An 18779-nucleotide genomic window follows, 5' to 3' on the forward strand; every position below is an offset into this window, starting at 1 on the left:
TACAATGTGATTTTCTGGATTTTTGTTTTAGATTCCGTCTCTCACAGTTGAAGTGTACCTATGATAAAAATGACAGACCTCTACATGCTTTGTAAGTAGGAAAACCTGCAAAATCAGCAGTGTATCAAATACTTGTTCTCCCCACTGTATATCAGATTGTTGGAGGAATAAGTGCAGTGAAATTATCAACGATTAAAATATTATCCACTCTGGAGGTTAAGGTCAGAGGTGAAGGTCAATTCAGCAGCTAGATACCATTGTCATGCATGATGTATTTTGTCAAATGGTGAATTAACTTTGAAAAAGCCCTTTAATCTTCCTTATCTCCCACAATATATTATATACAAGACATAAGTCAGTAGGAGAAATGAAAAGCTGAAATGTAAAAAAAATTTTTTGCTGGGATAATTAAAACGTGGTATTGGCATGACTACGGTGTGATTAATCACCGCTAATAAAAAGACAAGATTTAAAACAAGAGTTTAATAATTTCATATGCCAGTAACATTTGCCACACAGACAACAGAATAAAACATTTTGTATACAACTAAAAGTTCAAACCATGCATTCATAAGTCTTGTTGAAAAAAACATTTTCATACAAACCACACAACGTAAAATGATTAGCGAACATTCAATCATTCAGAATGTTTTTTTTGTTTTTGTTTTTAAACACAGAAATCACACTTTCCAAAAACAAAACGACCCAAAAGTCCAACAGCACGACACCTGTACCTTTCCAAAATGATCAGTGGCAATAGAGTATAAATAAGTACATTTAAAAACAAACCATTGACACTACAAATCAGCAACACATTTCAGGCCTAGGTTTAAGTTTTAGGGAAGATTTGTTCTAAGCCTACATCCGAAAAAGGGGCAATCTGCAGTTGCTACATGAAATGTTTTACTTATAAATTGTACTCATTGATTCTTGAAGAATATAACTTATTAACGCCTCATGAGCTCCGTTCAACTGTCCTACCCCATCAAAACCAAAATAAGCTTGTTTGACTCCAATGTTTGTAAACAAAGTGTATAGAAAAACTATATAGCCTCAAAACACGGTTAAAACTATAATTTTGATACCATGGATGGTCAGTCCTTGCATCCATAGCTCTGTCTATACATTTGAGAGTGGTTACATTTCTCCCTCCCCATCCCCATCCCTCAGCTTTTACCGAAACAAGGTGGGGAAGGCGCTTTGTTATTGTTTCAACTGCTGATTGACGCTTTAAGTGTAAATGATTGTTTGGCAGCAAAACAAACACAGGAAATACTTTGTTCAAACAAATTCAAATGACAAACTTTGTTGGGACTGAAAGATGGTTGCTAATACAGGGAAGATTTGCCAAATCCAGGCTGGAGTGTTATTGAATGCTACAGATAGACAGCTGTTATCACCAGTCTACTATTTTGCAAAAGAAAATGTATATCTTATCATTGACTCAAAATCCCTGAGTTTCCAGGCACTTAGAATTCTCCACTGAATATCTCCATTAAACACAGTAAAATATCCTCAGTGCTTTGTTAAAAAAATTAGTTACCCACCTTTTTAATTTTTTTATTTTACCGTTATTTTACCAGGTAAGTTGACTGAGAACACGTTCTCATTTGCAGCAACGACCTGGGGAATAGTTACAGGGGAGAGGAGGGGGATGAATGAGCCAATTGTATGATTAATGATTAAGGAGAATGGACGGTCGAGTGGTGATGACTGCTGAATAGACTGAACTCCACGGGTTCATTACAATCAGTACGGTACAGCAGAACTAAAGGACGAAAATAAATAAAGCATCAAGCACTTCTGAAATCAGCCTCTACTAGCAAACTAGGCTGGAAGTAGTGGTACCTTTTCCTACTAGAAACAGCTCATTTGCAACATTTCCTGATACTGTGTGATAAAATAAAATTTAAAAAAGTAACACTGGCTTCAAATGCATTTGTTAAAACAGAGAAATGTGATACATAGCAGTAGGACAGAATCCAGTCCACATTATACATCATTTCATCATAGTCCTGGTCAAGGTCTAAGGGTCTGACTGAGCCCACAGGACAACAAGGTAGTAGTAGTAAGGTGTCAGCATGTCAGAAACCATCACATCCCTTTTGATATCGGTGACACCTTTGTTACAGTAACAGACAGGAGCACACATCCTGTCCATATGTTGTATGGATTTTGACCTGCCTGGAACACTGGGATGGTGTTGGCTAGAGATAAGCGTAGTGTAGTCCTCTTCAGTTCTGCATGAGGTACTGGTGGAAGTAAATGCCAAACAGGCTGCTGATGACTTGGCAGGCGGCCACCCACCAGGTGAGGAAGGCAAAGAGGCCTCTGAAGAAGAGGGGGGTGAGGACGGAGCGCAGGGCCGAGAAGCCCTCGGTTAGACGGGCCACCGTGGCCTGGATGTCCTCCTCCATGTCCTCCACCCCCTCCTCGTCCTCCTCCAGCCCTGGCAGGACGGGAGAGACCGTTGGCATTACCAGGGCAGGGGTCACCCCCGGAGCCTGCTCTGCGCCACTCCACGAGAAGTCACCTGAGATACAAAAAAGACAGTAGGAACAAATGGGTGTTACAAAAAGACATTTGAAAGGCACAATTGAAATACATTACATTTCCATGGATTAAGCATTGTGATGAAACTGTTGGTATATTATCATAACTCCATATTGTTAAATTATAGAATGCAGATTCTCTGCATTTACGAAGGGCCACCTAAGGCCTCACTAAAAATCGAATGAGAATTTGTTGTTCGCGTACAGTTTAGCAGCTGTTATAGCAGTGTACCAAAATTCTTAAGCTACTAGCTCCTAACAACGCAGTCAAATGTCAAACAGCTAACATGTAAAGAAAAATACAACAACAAAAAAGGCAAGAAATCAAGAACGGCACGATGAATCCAATTAACAACCCAAATAGCACTGAAGCAGTATCAAAATGCAATCTATGCAAATGTACATCAGTGGCATTTACACAACAGCTAAGAATGACATGCACAGCAGTAGATATTTTATAGTGAGATATGAAGAATCCAGTATATAAATAAATATGCAGTGTGTATAAATAATGAAAGTATTTATTAGAATATAAGAAAAAGCGATGAATACATTTTTTTTGCCTCAAAGCTAGTTGTTGCCATGTTAGGTACTGTACATGTCTTACCAAGGGCCTTCAGAGCCAGGGTAGAGAAGAGGATGAGTAGAACAGGGACCATGTACTGCAGGGTGACTATGGTCAGGTAGCAGAACACACGGGTCACCTGGAAGGACAACAACGTCAAAAGACTCATGGGTTTAAGGTCTCATCTGGTTCTCCAGACAACTCAAAATAATTCCTTTAACATGAAAACGTTGCCATTTAGATGTGTTGTCGGACCTTCCTCTGGATGTCGATGGCGGCAATGCGCCCCGCCTCCTTCTTCATCTGGTCCACCCACTTCTGGGAAAGGTTGAGGTAGGCTTGCATGTGGTAGCGGGTGAGGGCCAGCCTCAGGCAGCACAGAACCACCACTGTCCACAGACGAACACTGTCAAACACCGCGCTTGACATACTGGGATATCACACACACACACACAGGAGATCTGTTAACACTTTGAGAAGGAATCAGCACAAGGGTGCCAAATTGCCACATTTGTAATATTGGAGTCTAGGAAACAAACACACACTTACAGGGTGATTGAGGTCTTCCCCATTGGAGCGTTCCCCAGGAAATCCCTAGCAATGGGTTTGATCCACAACACGATCACCACCACTGGGGCCAGGAAGCTCATGTGCAACAACATTCTAAGGGAAGCAGAAAACAGCACAACAACCAAACAGTAAGACATTACTAGTCAGTGGAACCAGTTGGTTATTTGGTTTCACAGTTAAATAAGTGTTTATGTGTTCTTACTGGATGAATGGGCGGTCTGAGTTCATCTGAACTGCGTCCAGGTGGGTCTGGGCTAGACGGAGGCCAGGGAAGGCCAGCAAAGCACCAATAAAAGCACAAATGGCAGCCAGACCCAACTTCACAGTCAGCTTGGTCACAGGGACTCTGATGGGAGTCCAAATATAATAGCAAACATTAAAAGGGGCACATTTGCCAACACAGATCACTAAAAGCTATTCTATGGGCCCAAGATGTGATTTTTTTTTTTTAATTAACTGTCCAACTAAAAGATACTTACGACCACTCAGCAAAGCCTTGATGTTTTGCGAAAACCTCAAGGTTGTCAAAAAGACTGTTAAAACCTACAATACAAAACATGAAATAGCCCAAACTGAAATGATAAAATTAACAAAATAAATGTGTTATACATAGCCTAATATGGCGTGCCATAGTAGGGGTTAATGTAGTGCACATACCAGGCTCCAGGCCAAACTCCAGGTAGTCCTCTCTGACCACCAGCACCAGCATGGCCACCAGCAGAGACAGGAAGCCAAAGGCCAGGCACACTGAGCGCTCGCCTCCCTCGTCAGACCTGAAGTAGTGGCCCATCAGGGAGTGGAGGGTTTTCCTGTGAGAGTTAAGGGAAACACAGGGACAACTGGACAGTCCTTTGGAAACAAAACAGCTCCAATCAAGGAGCAGCACAATATTGATGCATCCGAGTATTTTTCTGGCACAGTACATGTTTGGGTTATTCATTTACCAGGGCCCCACTTTGTAGAAAGTTTTTACATAATAACATTGGCAAGTACAGTGAGTACAACTTCAGTTAGTCTAAGTTGACATTGTAACATAGTACTTAGAGCTGTTTTCTTAGGAATAGTTCATAATATTACTTTTTCAAAATTGTAATACAATTGTGGGCTTCCAGAGCGAGGGTGAACTGAAGGATACAGGCAGCAGAGAACGGTCAGCACACACCAGATGGCCCCAATGTGGACCTCCTTGGCGGGGTCAACTACACAAAAGTAGCCCTCAGTGAAAAGGTAGATGCCCATGGCGTACACTGCAAAGTCAATCAACCACTGGTACTCCAGGAAGAATCGCAGTACTGAGAATGGGAAAGGAGAGGCAAAGCAGAAACATTGTAAGGAAAAGATAAGGCCTAAAATACAAAGGTAGCTAAGGCTTGGATGGCATTTCAGTTTGCAGTAGTGGTGAAAAAAAACAGCTAGTTGGAGCTCGTCTGAGGAAGTCCATTCCTAATTGTAACAAAGATAACCCTATGATATGTGTGTGTGTGCGCACAACTGTGTGGTGGTGATCAAGAGACAACACAACTCTGGATATGGACACATCTGCCTTGTCCTAGCCTGACAGCCTGTAGTGAGTCAGAACCTTAACAATCAGCATTACGTACTAGCGGTGAGGGAATTCACAGCCGACCGCTCAGACGAGATCCAGCTAGCTGTTTTTTCATGGTTCTTCGAATCGTTGGGATTCTGAGCTGGCTACAGTGATGGCGTACCAGTGAGCTGCGAGGCCTTATGCACCTCTCACATCCTACAGTTGTCCAACCCAGCTCAAGGCCTCCTCAACAGTCAGGGAGTGACCACACTAGGGTTCGGCGATAACCAGATTTTAACGAGGACCTGCGTCATGTGCAGGAAGAGATCAGGAGGGAGTACTCACCACCGCGGGAGTACCGTACTGCCGCTACTCTCCTGACCGTCACCACTCTAGGCCCCCCGGTTAGAGCCATCGTCCCCACCTTGGGAGTGCCGAGTCCGCCAGGCTCCCTACTCCACAAGAGAGACACTACTCCACGAGAGACACTACTCCACGAGAGACACTACTCCAGGGGGAGCACTTGCCACCTCCCTGGGACCGTTGGGACTTCCACTATGTCCAGAGGTGACCCAGTTATTTACCAGATCGTCGTCACTCAGGACCCCCTGGCTGGAGGCGTATCTACAGTTGAAGTCGGAAGTTTACATACACTTAGGTTGGAGTCATTAAAACTCCTTTTTCACCCACTCCTCAAATGTCTTGTTAACAAACTATAATTTTGGCAAGTCGGTTTCTTTGTGCATCACACCAGTAATTTTTGCAACAATTGTTTACAGACAGATTATTTCACTGTATCACAATTCCAGTGGGTCAAAAGTTTACATACACTAAGTAGACTGTATGTTGGAAAATTCCAGAAAATTATGTCATGGCTTGTGATTAGGCTAATTGACATTGAGTAAATTGGAGGTGTACCTGTGGATGTATTTCAAGGCCTACTTTCAAACTCAGTGCCTCTTTGCTTGACATCATGGGAAAATCTAAAGGAATCAGCCAAGACCTCCGAAAAAAAAATGTAGACCTTCACAAGTCTGGTTCATCCTTGGGAGCAATTTCCAAACACCTGAGGGTACCACGTTCATCTGTACAAACAATAGTATGCAAGTATAAACACCATGGGACCACGTAGCCGTCATACCGCTCAGGAAGGAGATGAACGTACTTTGGTGCGAAAAGTGCAAATCAATCCCAGAATAACTACTTTTTGGATAAATGTCCTCTGGTCTGGTGAAACAAACATAGAACTGTTTGGCCATAATGACCATCGTTATGTTTGGAGGAAAATGGGTGATGCTTGCAAGCCAAAGAACACCATCCCAACTGTGAAGCACAGGGGTGGCAGCATCATGTTGTGGGGGTGCATTGCTGCAGGAGGGACTGGTGCACTTCACAATAGATGGCATCATGAGGCAGGGAAATTACGTAGATATATTGAAGCAACATCGCAAGACATCAGCCAGGAAGTTAAAGCTTGGTCGCAAATGGGTCTTCCAAATGGACAATGACCCCAAGCATACTTCCAAAGTTGTGGCAAAATGGCTTAAGGACAAAAAATTCAAGGTATTGGAGTGGCCATCACAAAGCCCTGACCTGAATCCAATGGAAAAGCGTGTGCGAGCAAGAAGGCCTTCAGAGTAGTCCTCTACTCGCAGTGGGGACTCCCTGGTGGTTGAGGCGGATGCTTGGGTGTCCAATGTTCGACTGTCTGCTGCCCTGAAACCTTCAACCATAAAGTCTCCAACCCCCTCCTGCTCCTGGCCCAGAGCCCAAACTAGCGGTGGTTTATTCACCCACGCTATAAACGGCATATACAGTCCATCATTACTTTAGGACATAAAGGTTAGTCAATCCATAAAATTTCAAGAACTTCGAATGTTTCTTCAAGTGCAGTCGCAAAAACCCTCAAGCACTATGATGAAACTGGCTCTCATGAGGACCGCCACAGGAAAGGAAGACCCAGAGTTACCTCTGCTGCAGAGGATACATTCATTACCAGCCTCAGAAATTGCAGCCCAAATAAATGCTTTAGAGTTCAAGTAACAGACACATCACCATCAACTGTTCAGAGCAGACTGCGTGGATCAGGCCTACATGGTCGAATTGCTGCAAAGAAACCACTACTAAAAGGACACCAATAAGAAGAAGAGACTTGCTTGGGCCAAGAAACACGAGCAATGGACATTAGACCAGTGGAAATCTGTCCTTTGGTCTGATGAGTCAAATTGAGATTTTTGGATCCAACCGCCGTGTCTTTGTGAGATGCAGAGTAGGTGAACAGATGATCTCCGCATGCGCGGTTCCCACCGTGAAGCATGGAGGAGGTGGTGTGCTTTGCTGGTGACATTGTCTGTTATTTATTTAGAATTCAAGGCACACAACCAGCATGGCTACCACAGCATTCTGCAGCGATACGCCATCCCATCTGGTTTGCGCTTAGTGGGACTATAATTTGTTTTTCAACAGGACAATGACCCAACACACCTCCAGGCTGTGTAAGGGCTATTTGACCAAGGAGAGAGATGGAGTGCTGCATCAAATGACCTGGCCTCCACAATCACCCGACCTCAACCCAATTGAGATGGTTTGGGATGAGTTGGTCAAAAGAGTGAAGGAAAAGCAGCTAACAAGTGCTCAGAAAATATGGGAACTCCTTCAAGACCGTTGGAAAATCATTCCTCATGAAGCTGATTGAGAGAATACCAAGAGTGTGCAAAGCTGTCAAAGGCAAAGGGTGGCTACTTTGAAGAATCTAAAACATATTTTGATTTGTTTAACACTTTTTTGGTTACTACATGATTCCATGTGTGTTATTTCATAGTTTTGAGGTCTTAATAATAATAATGTTTCCTGATCTTTCTTATCTCTCTGAAATAGAGACACTTCAGAACAAACTTATTTTTGATATCTTTGGGGTACTAACTGTTATTCAATGTGCTTCTATGTGCTAATAACAATAAGACCCAAAATAATTTATCAAATAATTGTTTAATATTTATTTTTTTATAGTTCAAGGGGTTTTAAACTCAAAATCAAAAAGCTAAATGATCCTTGAAATGACCTTAAAACAATTCCATATAGCTTAGTAGAACCCCCCCCCCCCCCCCCCCCCCGTGGATTAGACAGGGCTTAGACTCTGACGGGTTAAAGTCTAAGCATCCTTTTTCAAGTTGTTTGGATTTCTATAAGAAATCCAAGGGCAGCTGTAAAAAAGGCCATGCCTGTGCACAGGACTTTCCTCACAGTCCCTTAAGGGTGGATCGCTCTCCATCACAGCTGTCCATCACAGCCCTTCGTTTTCAGCCAATCAGTGGGCTTGGACACGCATGTGGACACTGCACCTGCCCATTCTAGCTGACACAAGAAGAGGACACATGTTTTGGTGACCAAGTTCACTCTTTACTCCTGAAACATTGTGCATGCATTTGGAGGCATGCACTTATAGTTACTTTCTTACATTTATATTTGTAGTACTGCTGTAATTCTGCACCTAATTCCCTTGTATATTTAGGATGGCCTACAGCTGCTGTAAATTGTGTATATCATTATTGCATTGCTTGCATGAGTATTTATGCACAATATGTTAGTTTAGAAATTGTTATTTTATAGCTTGTAATGTTTGCACATTCTACCACTGCGCATTCATAGTTCTCACTAGTGCCATGCCATGGCGAGTTTCTAGAAGTTTCAGACGGTCCTCGAAGTCTGATGTACAACTCTGTAGGACCAGAGACCGACCAGATAAGATCTACAATCAGGCCAGAGAGAGAGGGCTATAAATCGTGCCTGTCCGAGATATTAGTTCTCTCTTTGCTATGTATGTATGTATGTATGTATGTATGTATGTAATGCCATTATGTAAAGATCCTGTTGTATTGCTACATTATTATAGTAGATCTTATCTGGTCTGTCTCTAGTCCCAGAGTCGTACATCAGACTGCATGTGCGAGCTTCGAGGACCGTCTCTGAAACTTCTATCAGGTTCTAGAAACTTGCCATGGCATAGGACTAACGCAAACTATGAATGCACAGTGGTAGAATGTGCATACACTACAAGCTATAGTATAATCATTTCTAAACAAACATATTGTGCATAAATGATTATGCAATCGATGTAATAATGATATACAGTGGCAAGAAAAAGTATGTGAACCATTTGGAATTTCTGCATAAATTGGTCATAAAACTTGATCTGATCTTCATCTAAGTCACAACAATAGACAAACAGTCTGCTTAAACTATCACACAAACAATTATACGTTTTTATGTCTTGATTGAACACACTGTGTAAACATTCACAGTACAGGGTGGGAAAAGTATGTGAACCCTTGGATTTAATAATTGGTTTACCCTCCATCGGCAGCAATAAACTCAACCAAACGTTTTCTGTAGTTGCGGATCAGACCTGCACAACAGTCAGGAGGACTTTTGGACCAGTCATCTTTACCAAACGGTTTCAGTTCAGCAATATTCTTAGGATGTCTGGTGTGAACCGCTCGAGGTCATGCCACAGCATTTTAAATCGGGTTGAGGTCAGGACTCCAAATGGGCCACTCCAGAAGGCGTATTTTCTTCTGTTGACGCCCTTCTGTTGTTGATTTACTACTGTGTTTTGGGTCGTTGTCTTGTTGCATCACCCAACTTCTGTTGAGCTTCAATTGGTAGACAGATAGCCGTACATTCTCCTGCAAAATGTCTTAATAAACTTGGGAATTCATTTTTCCGCCGATGATAGCAAGCTGTCCAGGCCCTGAGGCAGCAAAGCAGCCCCAAACAATGATGCTCCCTCCACCATACTTTACAATTGGAATGAGATTTTGATGTTGGTGTGTTGTGCCTTTTCTTCTCCACACACAGTGTTGTGTGTTCCTTCAAAACTCAACTTCAGTTTAATCTGTCCACAGAATATTTTTCTGTGAACATCCAGGTGCTCTTTTGCAAACTTCAGACATGCAGCAATGTTTCTTTTGGACAGCAAGTGGCTTCATCAGTGGTGTCCTCCCATGAACACCATTCTTGTTTAGTGTTTTACGTATCGTAGACTCATCAACAGAGATGTTATCATGTTCCAGAGATTTCTGTAGGTCTTTAGCTGAAACTCTAGGCTTCTTAACCTCATTGAGCATTCTGCACTGTGCTCTTGCAGTCATCTTTGCAGGACGGCCCCTCCTAAGGAGAATAACAACAGTGCAGAACTTTTTCCATTTATAGACAATTTGTCTTACCGTGGACTGATGAACATCAAGGCTTTTATAGATACTTTTGTAACCCTTTAACTTCATGCAAGTCAACCATTCTTAATCTTAGGTCTTCTGAGATCTCTTTTGTTCTAGGCATGGTTCACATCAGGCAATGCTTCTTGTGAATAGCAAACTCAAATTTTGTGAGTGTTTTTTAATAGGGCAGGGCAGCTCTAACCAACATCTCCAATCTTGTCTCATTGATTGGAATCCAGGTTAGCTGACTCCTGACTCCAATTAGCTTTTGGAGAAGTCATTAGCCTAGGGGTTCACATAATTTAAATATTCAGTGTAGGTTGGAAAAAGTATGTATTCAATATAGACAAGAAAAATACAATAATTTGTTTGTTATTAGTTTATGCACACTGTGTTAGTCTATTGTTGTGACTAAGATGAAGATCAGATCAAATTTTATGACAAATTTATGCAAAACTCCAGGTGATTCCAAAGGGTTCATACTTTTTCTTGCCACTGTACACAATATGCACCAGCAGTAGGCCATCTGAAATATTCAAGGGAATTAGGTGCAGGATAACAGTGAGCTACAATACAGACCTATAAACTAAACAGCTAAGCATTACTGAACAGCATAAAATCCCCAGAAGTAGACCGCACAACTTACTTTCCTGGATGCACGCACAATGTTCCTTGAGTAAAAAGTAAACTAGGTCACCAGCGTACTCTTCTTGCGACGTCAATCACTCACCTCGAACGGGACAAAGATTTTTTTTCTTTAATCAGCAAAGGATATACTGCTTCTCTGAGACCAGGCCCAAATCTCTGTCATTCGCGTGAAGAACAGATGGAAACACAGGGGGCGGAGATCAGGGAGCCTTGTGAGAATTTGTCGGCGAGTGGGTAACCCACCTCTACCATAAGTTCAATTAGCCAACGTGCAATCACTGGAAAATAAACTGAATGATCTTCGTTCAAGACCATCTTACCAACAGGACATTAAACTGTAATATCTTACGTTTCACCGAGTCGTGGCTGAACGACGACACGCATAATATACCGCTGGCTGGGTTATCCGTGCATCGGCAGGACAGAACAGCTACGTCTGGTAAGACGAGGGGTGGGGGAGTGTGTCTATTTGTCAATAACAGCTAGTGCGCAATGTCTAATATTAAGGTAGTCTCGAGGTATTGCTCGCCTGAGGTAGAGTACCTCATGATAAGCTGTAGACCACACTATCTACCAAGAGTTTATCTATACATTTCGTAGCTGTCCATTTACCACCACAAACCAATGCAGGCACTACGACCGCACTCAACGAGCTGTACAAGGCCATAAGCAAACAAGAAAATGCTATTCAGAAGCGACGCACTTAGTGGCCGTGGACTTTTTTAATGCCGGCAAACTTGTCCGTTTTACCTCATTTCTACCTGCATGTCACATGGGCAACCAGACAGGGGGAAAAACTATTGTTCACCTTAACTCTACACACAGAGATGCATACAAAGCTCTCTCCCTCGCCCTCCATTTGGCAAATCTGACCATAACACTACACTCCTGATTCCTGCTCACAAGCAAAAACTAAAGCAAGAAGTACCAGTGACTTGCTCAATACAGAAGTGGTCAGATGCGGAAGCTACGCTACAGGACTGCTTTGCTAGCACAGTATACGCTGATTCGGTGAGAGAGTTTATTAGCAAGTGCATCAGTGATGTTGTACCCACGGTGACAATTAAAACCTTTCCCAACCAGAAACCGTGGATTGATAGCAGCATTTGCGCAAACCACCGTTTTTAATCATGGCAAGGCAACCAGAAACATGAATGAATACAAACAGTGTAGCTATTTCATCCGCAAGGCAATCAAATAAGCTAAACGTCAGTATAGTAACAAAGTGGAGTCGCAATTCAACGGCTCAGACACGAGACGTATGTGGCAGGGTCTACAGTCAATCACGGATTACAAAAAGAAAACCAGCCCCGTCGCAGACACCGATGTCTTGCTCCCAGACAGACTAAATAACTTTTTTGCTCACTTTGAGGACAATACAGTGCCACTGACACGGCCCGCTACCAAAATCTGCGGGCCCTCCTTCACTGCAGCCAACGTGAGTAAAACATTTAAGTGTTAACCCTCGCAAGGCTGCCGACCCAGACGGCCTCCCTAGCCGCGTCCTCAGAGCATGCACAGACCAGCTGGCTGGTGTGTTTACGGACATATTCAATCAATCCATATCCCAGTCTGCTGTTCCCACATGCTTCAAGAGGGCCATTATTGTTCCTGTTCCCAAGAAAGCTAAGGTAACTGAGCTAAATGACTATCGCCCGTAGCACTCACTTCGGTCATCATGAAGTGCTTTGAGAGACCAGTCAAGGATCATATCACCTCCACCCTACCTGACACCCTAGACCCACTCCAATGTGCTTACCACCCCAATAGGTCCACAGACGACACAATCGCAATCACACTGTCCTATCCCATCTGCACAAGAGGAATACATATGTAAGAATTCTGTTCATCGATTACAGCTCAGCATTTAACACCATAGTACCCTCCAAACTCGTCATTAAGCTCGAGACCCTGGGTCTCAACCCCGCCCTGTGCAACTGGGTCCTGGGCTTCGACGGGCCGCCCCCAGGTGGTGAGGGTAGGAAACAACATCTCCACCCCACTGATCCTCAACACTGGTGCCCCACAAGGGTGCGTTCTCAGCCCTCTGCTGTACTCCCTGTTCACCCATGACTGTGTGGCCATGCACGCCTCCAACTCAATCATCAAGTTTGCAGACGACACTAGTGGTAGGCTTAATTACCAAAAACGACGAGACGGCCCACAGGGAGGAGGTGAGGGCCCTCGGGGTGTGGTGTCAGGAAAATAACCTCACACTCAACGCCAACAAAACAAAGGAGATGATCGTGGACTTCAGGAAACAGCAGAGGGCGCACCCTCCTATCCACGTCGACGGGACAGTAGTGGAGAACGTGGAAAGTTTTAAGTTCCTCGGCGTACACATCACGGACAAACTGAATTGGTCCACCCACACAGACAGCGTGGTGAAGAAGGCGCAACAGCGCCTCTTCAACCTCAGGAGGCTGAAGAAATTTGGCTTGTCACCAAAAAACAAACTTTTACAGGTGCACAATCGTGAGCATCCTGTCGGGATGTATCACCGTCTGGTACAGCAACTGCTCCGCCCACAACCGTAAGGCTCTCCAGAGGGTAGTGAGGTCTGCACAACGCACCACCGGGGACAAACTACCTGCCCTCCAGGACACCTACACCACCCGATGTCACAGGAAGGCCAAAAAGATCATCAAGAACAACAACCACCATAGCCACTGCCTATTCACCCCGCTATCATCCAGAAGGCGAGGTCAGTACAGGTGCATCAAAGCTGGGACCGAGACACTGAAAAACAGCTTCTATCTCACAGCCATCAGACTGTTAAACAGTCATCAATAACATTGAGTGGCTGCTGCCAACATACTGACTCCAATCTCTAGCCACTTTAATAATTAAAAATTGGATGTAATAAATGTATCACTAGTCACTTTAAACAATGCTACTTAATATAATGTTTACATATCCTACATTACTCATCTCATATGTACAGTTGAAGTCGGAAGTGTACATACACTTAGGTTGGAGTCATTAAAACTCGTTTTTCAACCACTCCACAAATTTCTTGTCAACAAACTATAGTTTTGGCAAGTCGGTTAGGACATGTACTTTGTGCATGACACAAGTAATTTTTCCAACAATTGTTTACAGACAGATTATTTCACTTATAAGTCACTGAAACACAATTCCAGTGGGTCAGAAGTTAACATACAACACTAAGTTGACTGTGCCTTTAAACAGCTTGGAAAATTCCAGAAAAGAATATCATGGCTTTAGAAGCTTCTGATAAATGATGTCAATTAGCCTAAGTCAATTGGAGGTGTAAATGTGGATGTATTTCAAGGGCTACCTTCATACTCAATACCTCTTTCCTTGACATCATGGGAAAATCAAAAGAAATCAGCCAAGCCTTCAGAAAAAAATTGTAGACCTCCACAAGTCTGGTTCATCCTTGGGAGCAATTCCAAACGCCTGAAGGTACCACGATCATCTGTACAAACAATAGTACGCAAGTATAAACACCATGGGACCACGCAGCCGTCATACCACTCAGGAAGGAGACGTGTTCTGTCTCCTAGAGATGAACGTACTTTAGTGCGAAAAATGCTAATCAATCCCAGAACAACAGCAAAGGACCTTGTGAAGATGCTGGAGGAAACAGGTACAAAAGTATCTATATCCACAGTAAAACGAGTCCTATATCGACAGAACCTGAAAGGCCGCTCAGCAAGGAAGAAGCCACTGCTCCAAAACCGCCATAAAAAAGCCAGACTACAGTTTGCAACTGCACATGGGGACAAAGACAGTACTTTTTGGAGAAATGTCCTCTGGTCTGATGAAACAAAAATAGAACTGTTTGGCCATAATGACCATCGTTATGTTTGGAGGAAAAAGGGGGAGGCTTGCAAGCTGAAGAACACCATCCCAACCGTGAAGCACAGGGGTGGCAGCATCATGTTGTGGGGGTGCTTTGCTGCAGTAGGGACTGGTGCACTTCACAAAATAGATGGCTTCATGAGGAAAGACAATTATGTGGATATATTGAAGCAACATCTCAAGACATCAGTCAGGATGTTAAAGCTTGGTCACAACTGGATCCTGGACTTTCTGACGGCCTCCACAGGTGGTAAGGGTAGGCTACAACACATCTGACACGCTGATCGTCAACACGGGGGCCCCTCAGGGGTGCGTGCTTAGTCCCCTCCTGTACTCCCTGTTCACCCACGACTGGAAGGTCTGATCACAGACAACAATGAGACAGCCTATAGGGAGGAGGTCAGAGACCTGGCAGGGTGGTGCCAGGACAACAACCTCTCCCTCAACGTGAGCAAGACAAAAAGATCTTATCGTAGACTACAGGAAAAGGAGGGTCTAACACACCCCCTTTCACATCGACGGGGCTGTAGTGGAGCGGGTCGAGAGTTTCAGATAGTTTGTTGGTGATGTGGACACCAAGTTATAATGGTCCGAACACACCATGACAGTCGTAAAGAGGGCACGACCGGTTGCATCACCGCCTGGTATGGCAACTGCTTGGCATCCGACCGTAAGGCACTGCCGACGGTAGTGCGTACGGCCCAGTACATCACTGGGGCCAGGCTTCCTGTCATCCTGGACCTATATACTAGGTGGCGTCAGAGGAAGGTCCAAAAAATTGTCAAAGACTCCTGTCACCCAAGTCATAGACTGTTCTCTCTGCTACCACACAGCAAGCGGTACCGGAGCGCCAAGTCTAGGTCCAAAAGACTCCTTAACAGCTTCTACCCCCAAGTCATAAGACTGCTGAACAATTAATCAAATGGCCACCCGGACAATTTACATTGACACCCCCCCTCCCCTTTGTTTTTACACTGCTGCTACTCGCTGTTTATTATCTATGCATAGTCACTTTACCCCTACCTACCTCGACTAACCTGTACCCTTGCACATTGACTCTGTACAGACTCTGTATATAGCCTCATTATTGTTATTTTATTGTGTTACTTTTTACTTTTATTACTTAAGTGTATTTAGTAAATATTTTCTTAACTCTTTTCTTGAATTGTTGGTTAAGGGCTTGTAAGTAAGCATTTCACAGTAAGGTCTACACAATATATATTCGGCGCATGTGACAAATACAATTTATTTTATCTTTGATTGTCCGAAAATGTTGGGCTATGATTGACAGCTAAGATGGAGAGATATCCACCCTAAAAGGATTGTGGGTAAAGTCCCATGCACAGGCATGGTCTATTTTACAAGTGGTGCTTTTGTTTATTTACCAAGGGCATCAAGGACACCGACTGGAGCTTTTTCTAAGTGAAGGTCGATGTCCTTGGGAACTGTGAGAGGCTTGCTGTCCCCATTCTGTCTCCTACAAAACAGAAGTAGTCAGCAAACGTTTCCTTTAACAGCCAGTCTACCACCATAACAGTGATACAAAGGCAGCAGACACCAGTTGTACTGTATCATCATGCCCCCTCCCACCTGTCCCCAGCTCACACCTGTCTCTCTTGCTGGGCTTGCTGGGCATCTGTTTTCCAGCTAGGGCACACAGCTCTCCCTCAGAGGGGTGTTTGAACCGGAAAAGACTGAAAGGATAAAGTTAGATTTGTTAAAAAATAGACATACACACACCAAGTAAGTTATTAGCTAGTAGTAGGGTCACAGTTGTTCTTTCAAATAAATGTCCCCTGATAAGGGCTAAGAGTTTATCATGGCCTTATGATCATACCAGGAATGTCAGACCCTTACCATGAAGTCAACATTACCAAGACATAGCTACACCCCATCTCCAAAGCCACTTTTGTATATGACATTTGTGTACATGACTTTACCTGCCATTGCACAAGAGCCAGCGGGCAAATGAACAGTGTGGAGCCATTCTCTGCATGATGCTAGCAGCCAGCAAGCTGACCACCAGCTGCACTCCAATCAGCGCCTGGTCAGTGAGAGAGAACACACACACACTTGGTTAATCAACCTAAAGTACAAAAATGTGTTAACCCAACTTTTATAGACAGCCAACATGGAGTTTCCAGATTCATTTTTCATCTGACATCAGCTGCTATGCATTTCAAAGGAGTCGCTACTAACGTTACATCTGCCAGAGGGTGGGGGGCGCACTCCCTACCGTGTCAGTCATTCAAATTTTCAACGAAGAAACCAAATCCTCTACAGCCAATGAAATAAATTGCCCAAGATAGCCACGACATGAGGAATAGTGGCTGTGAAGGTTTAAGTTAACCATCCATGATAGCAGCCCAAGCAAGCTACCTAACTTATTGTGCAACGTGTACATAACTAGTAAAATTAATGGAAAGAGCAATTTATGCTGCTAGCTAACTTCAAACTGACACCCAGCCAGATATCAACTTGCAGGGAACCTATAGCTAGCTAACTACGTTGCTTTACAGGTAGTTGATCATGCTAAGCTAGCTAGCTAGGCTAACTATTTTGTAGTCAAATACGTGTAACAGTGGCTAAAAGCTAGCTACAAGCATTGGCTAGCGAAGCTTTACATGCTGGGTGCAAGTGGCTACAGCAAAATATTTAGCTACTCACCATCTCTTCAATTATCCGAAGTTTTGTTCGTAGTGTTAGCTACACACGCGTGTAGGTAGCTTCAGTGTCTTGACAGCTGATGACATGTGAAACTCGGGCTGCATTCAGTACATAAAAACGTAATAGAACGTTTCAATTGAACCGAAAGGGGGCTGTACACCAGGAGCGCGCACGTATCTCAATATCTGTTCAAGAACGTAAAATAACGTTTTGGGAAAACGTGCGTTCAATACACACTGTTCCGCAACGTAGCAAGCGGTCATGCTAACTGAACGCACCCCCAGATTTGGGTTCAACGAACCTCAGAAAGACACGCGTTTTCATTGGATCGAGAAGCCTGTTGACGATTTAATTGGATACCCCTTTAAAAAATATTCAAAAAATGTTGGAAGATTTCCAGTAAAAATATTAATCGGTCACAATGGCTGTTTTCGAGAGCATCAAAACCGTGATGTATCTTTGGTAAGTTGTGACTGACTGATCTAGTAATAATATTGAGTAGTTATTTAGAATGCAAGGTGATTTGTAGATCAGTCAGTCTCGATTCTCATTTCAAGTCGGCTACAAAGTCGAACGCACCCAATAACAATAATAATGCATTTTCTCATGGAGAAAATCAATTGTTTCACCTGCTTAGCAATTGAAAGCAGTGGTGGGAAAAGTACCCAATAGTCATACTTGAGTAAAAGTAAAGATGCCTTAATAGAAAATGACTCAAGTAAAAGTTACCCAGTAAATTACTACTTGAATAAAAGTCCAAAGTATTTGGTTTTAAATATACTTCAATATCAAAAGTTGCTAAAATATACTTAAGTATCAAAGTATAAATTATTTCAAATGTGTTATACTAAGGAAACCAGACGGCACCTTTTTGATATTTTTTATTTACATATAGCTACACTAACACTCAGACATGATTTACAAACGGAGCATGTGTGTTTAGTGAGTCCGTCAGATCAGAGGCAAGTACGGGTGACCAGGGGTGTTCTCTTGATAAGTGCTTGAATTGGACCATTTTCCTGTCCTGCTAAGCATTCAAAATGTAATGTGCACTTTTGGGTGTCAGGGAAAATGTTTTGAGTAAAAAGTACATAATTTCCTTTAGAAATGTAGTGGAGTAAAACTAAATTCAAAAGGCACTCGCACATCTGAGCAATCTTATTTGCAGGTGCATGGCAACAATTGAACAAGATGAAGGAAAAAGG

General features: G+C 43.2%; 1 protein-coding gene across 1 annotated transcript; it reads right to left on the reverse strand.

Annotated features, from left to right (window-relative positions):
- Positions 1 to 468: 468 nt before the first annotated feature.
- On the reverse strand, positions 469 to 17859 carry LOC129810863 (transmembrane protein 161A-like). The gene is made up of 12 exons (XM_055861821.1): positions 17575 to 17859; positions 16848 to 16951; positions 16515 to 16601; positions 16293 to 16384; positions 4823 to 4979; positions 4345 to 4496; positions 4167 to 4230; positions 3890 to 4033; positions 3667 to 3780; positions 3373 to 3547; positions 3160 to 3256; positions 469 to 2533 (listed from the first exon to the last, which is right to left on the reverse strand). The coding sequence occupies exons 1-12, from the start codon at positions 17575 to 17577 to the stop codon at positions 2235 to 2237; spliced, it is 1488 nt and encodes a 495-aa protein (XP_055717796.1). The 5' UTR covers positions 17578 to 17859; the 3' UTR covers positions 469 to 2234.
- Between the last annotated feature and the right edge of the window lie 920 nt (positions 17860 to 18779).

The sequence above is a fragment of the Salvelinus fontinalis genome, chromosome 14, assembly GCF_029448725.1.
Source record: "Salvelinus fontinalis isolate EN_2023a chromosome 14, ASM2944872v1, whole genome shotgun sequence".
In the NCBI taxonomy this organism is placed as follows: domain Eukaryota; kingdom Metazoa; phylum Chordata; class Actinopteri; order Salmoniformes; family Salmonidae; genus Salvelinus; species Salvelinus fontinalis.

Excerpts from the sequence above, each read along its gene's own strand:
- LOC129810863 (XM_055861821.1), bottom strand. Across the intron at positions 3,548-3,666 it reads GGGAAGACCTCAATCACCCT|TATGTCAAGCGCGGTGTTTG; the intron begins GTAAGTGTGTGT and ends GTGATATCCCAG. Across the intron at positions 2,534-3,159 it reads CCTGGCTCTGAAGGCCCTTG|GTGACTTCTCGTGGAGTGGC; the intron begins GTAAGACATGTA and ends TTTGTATCTCAG.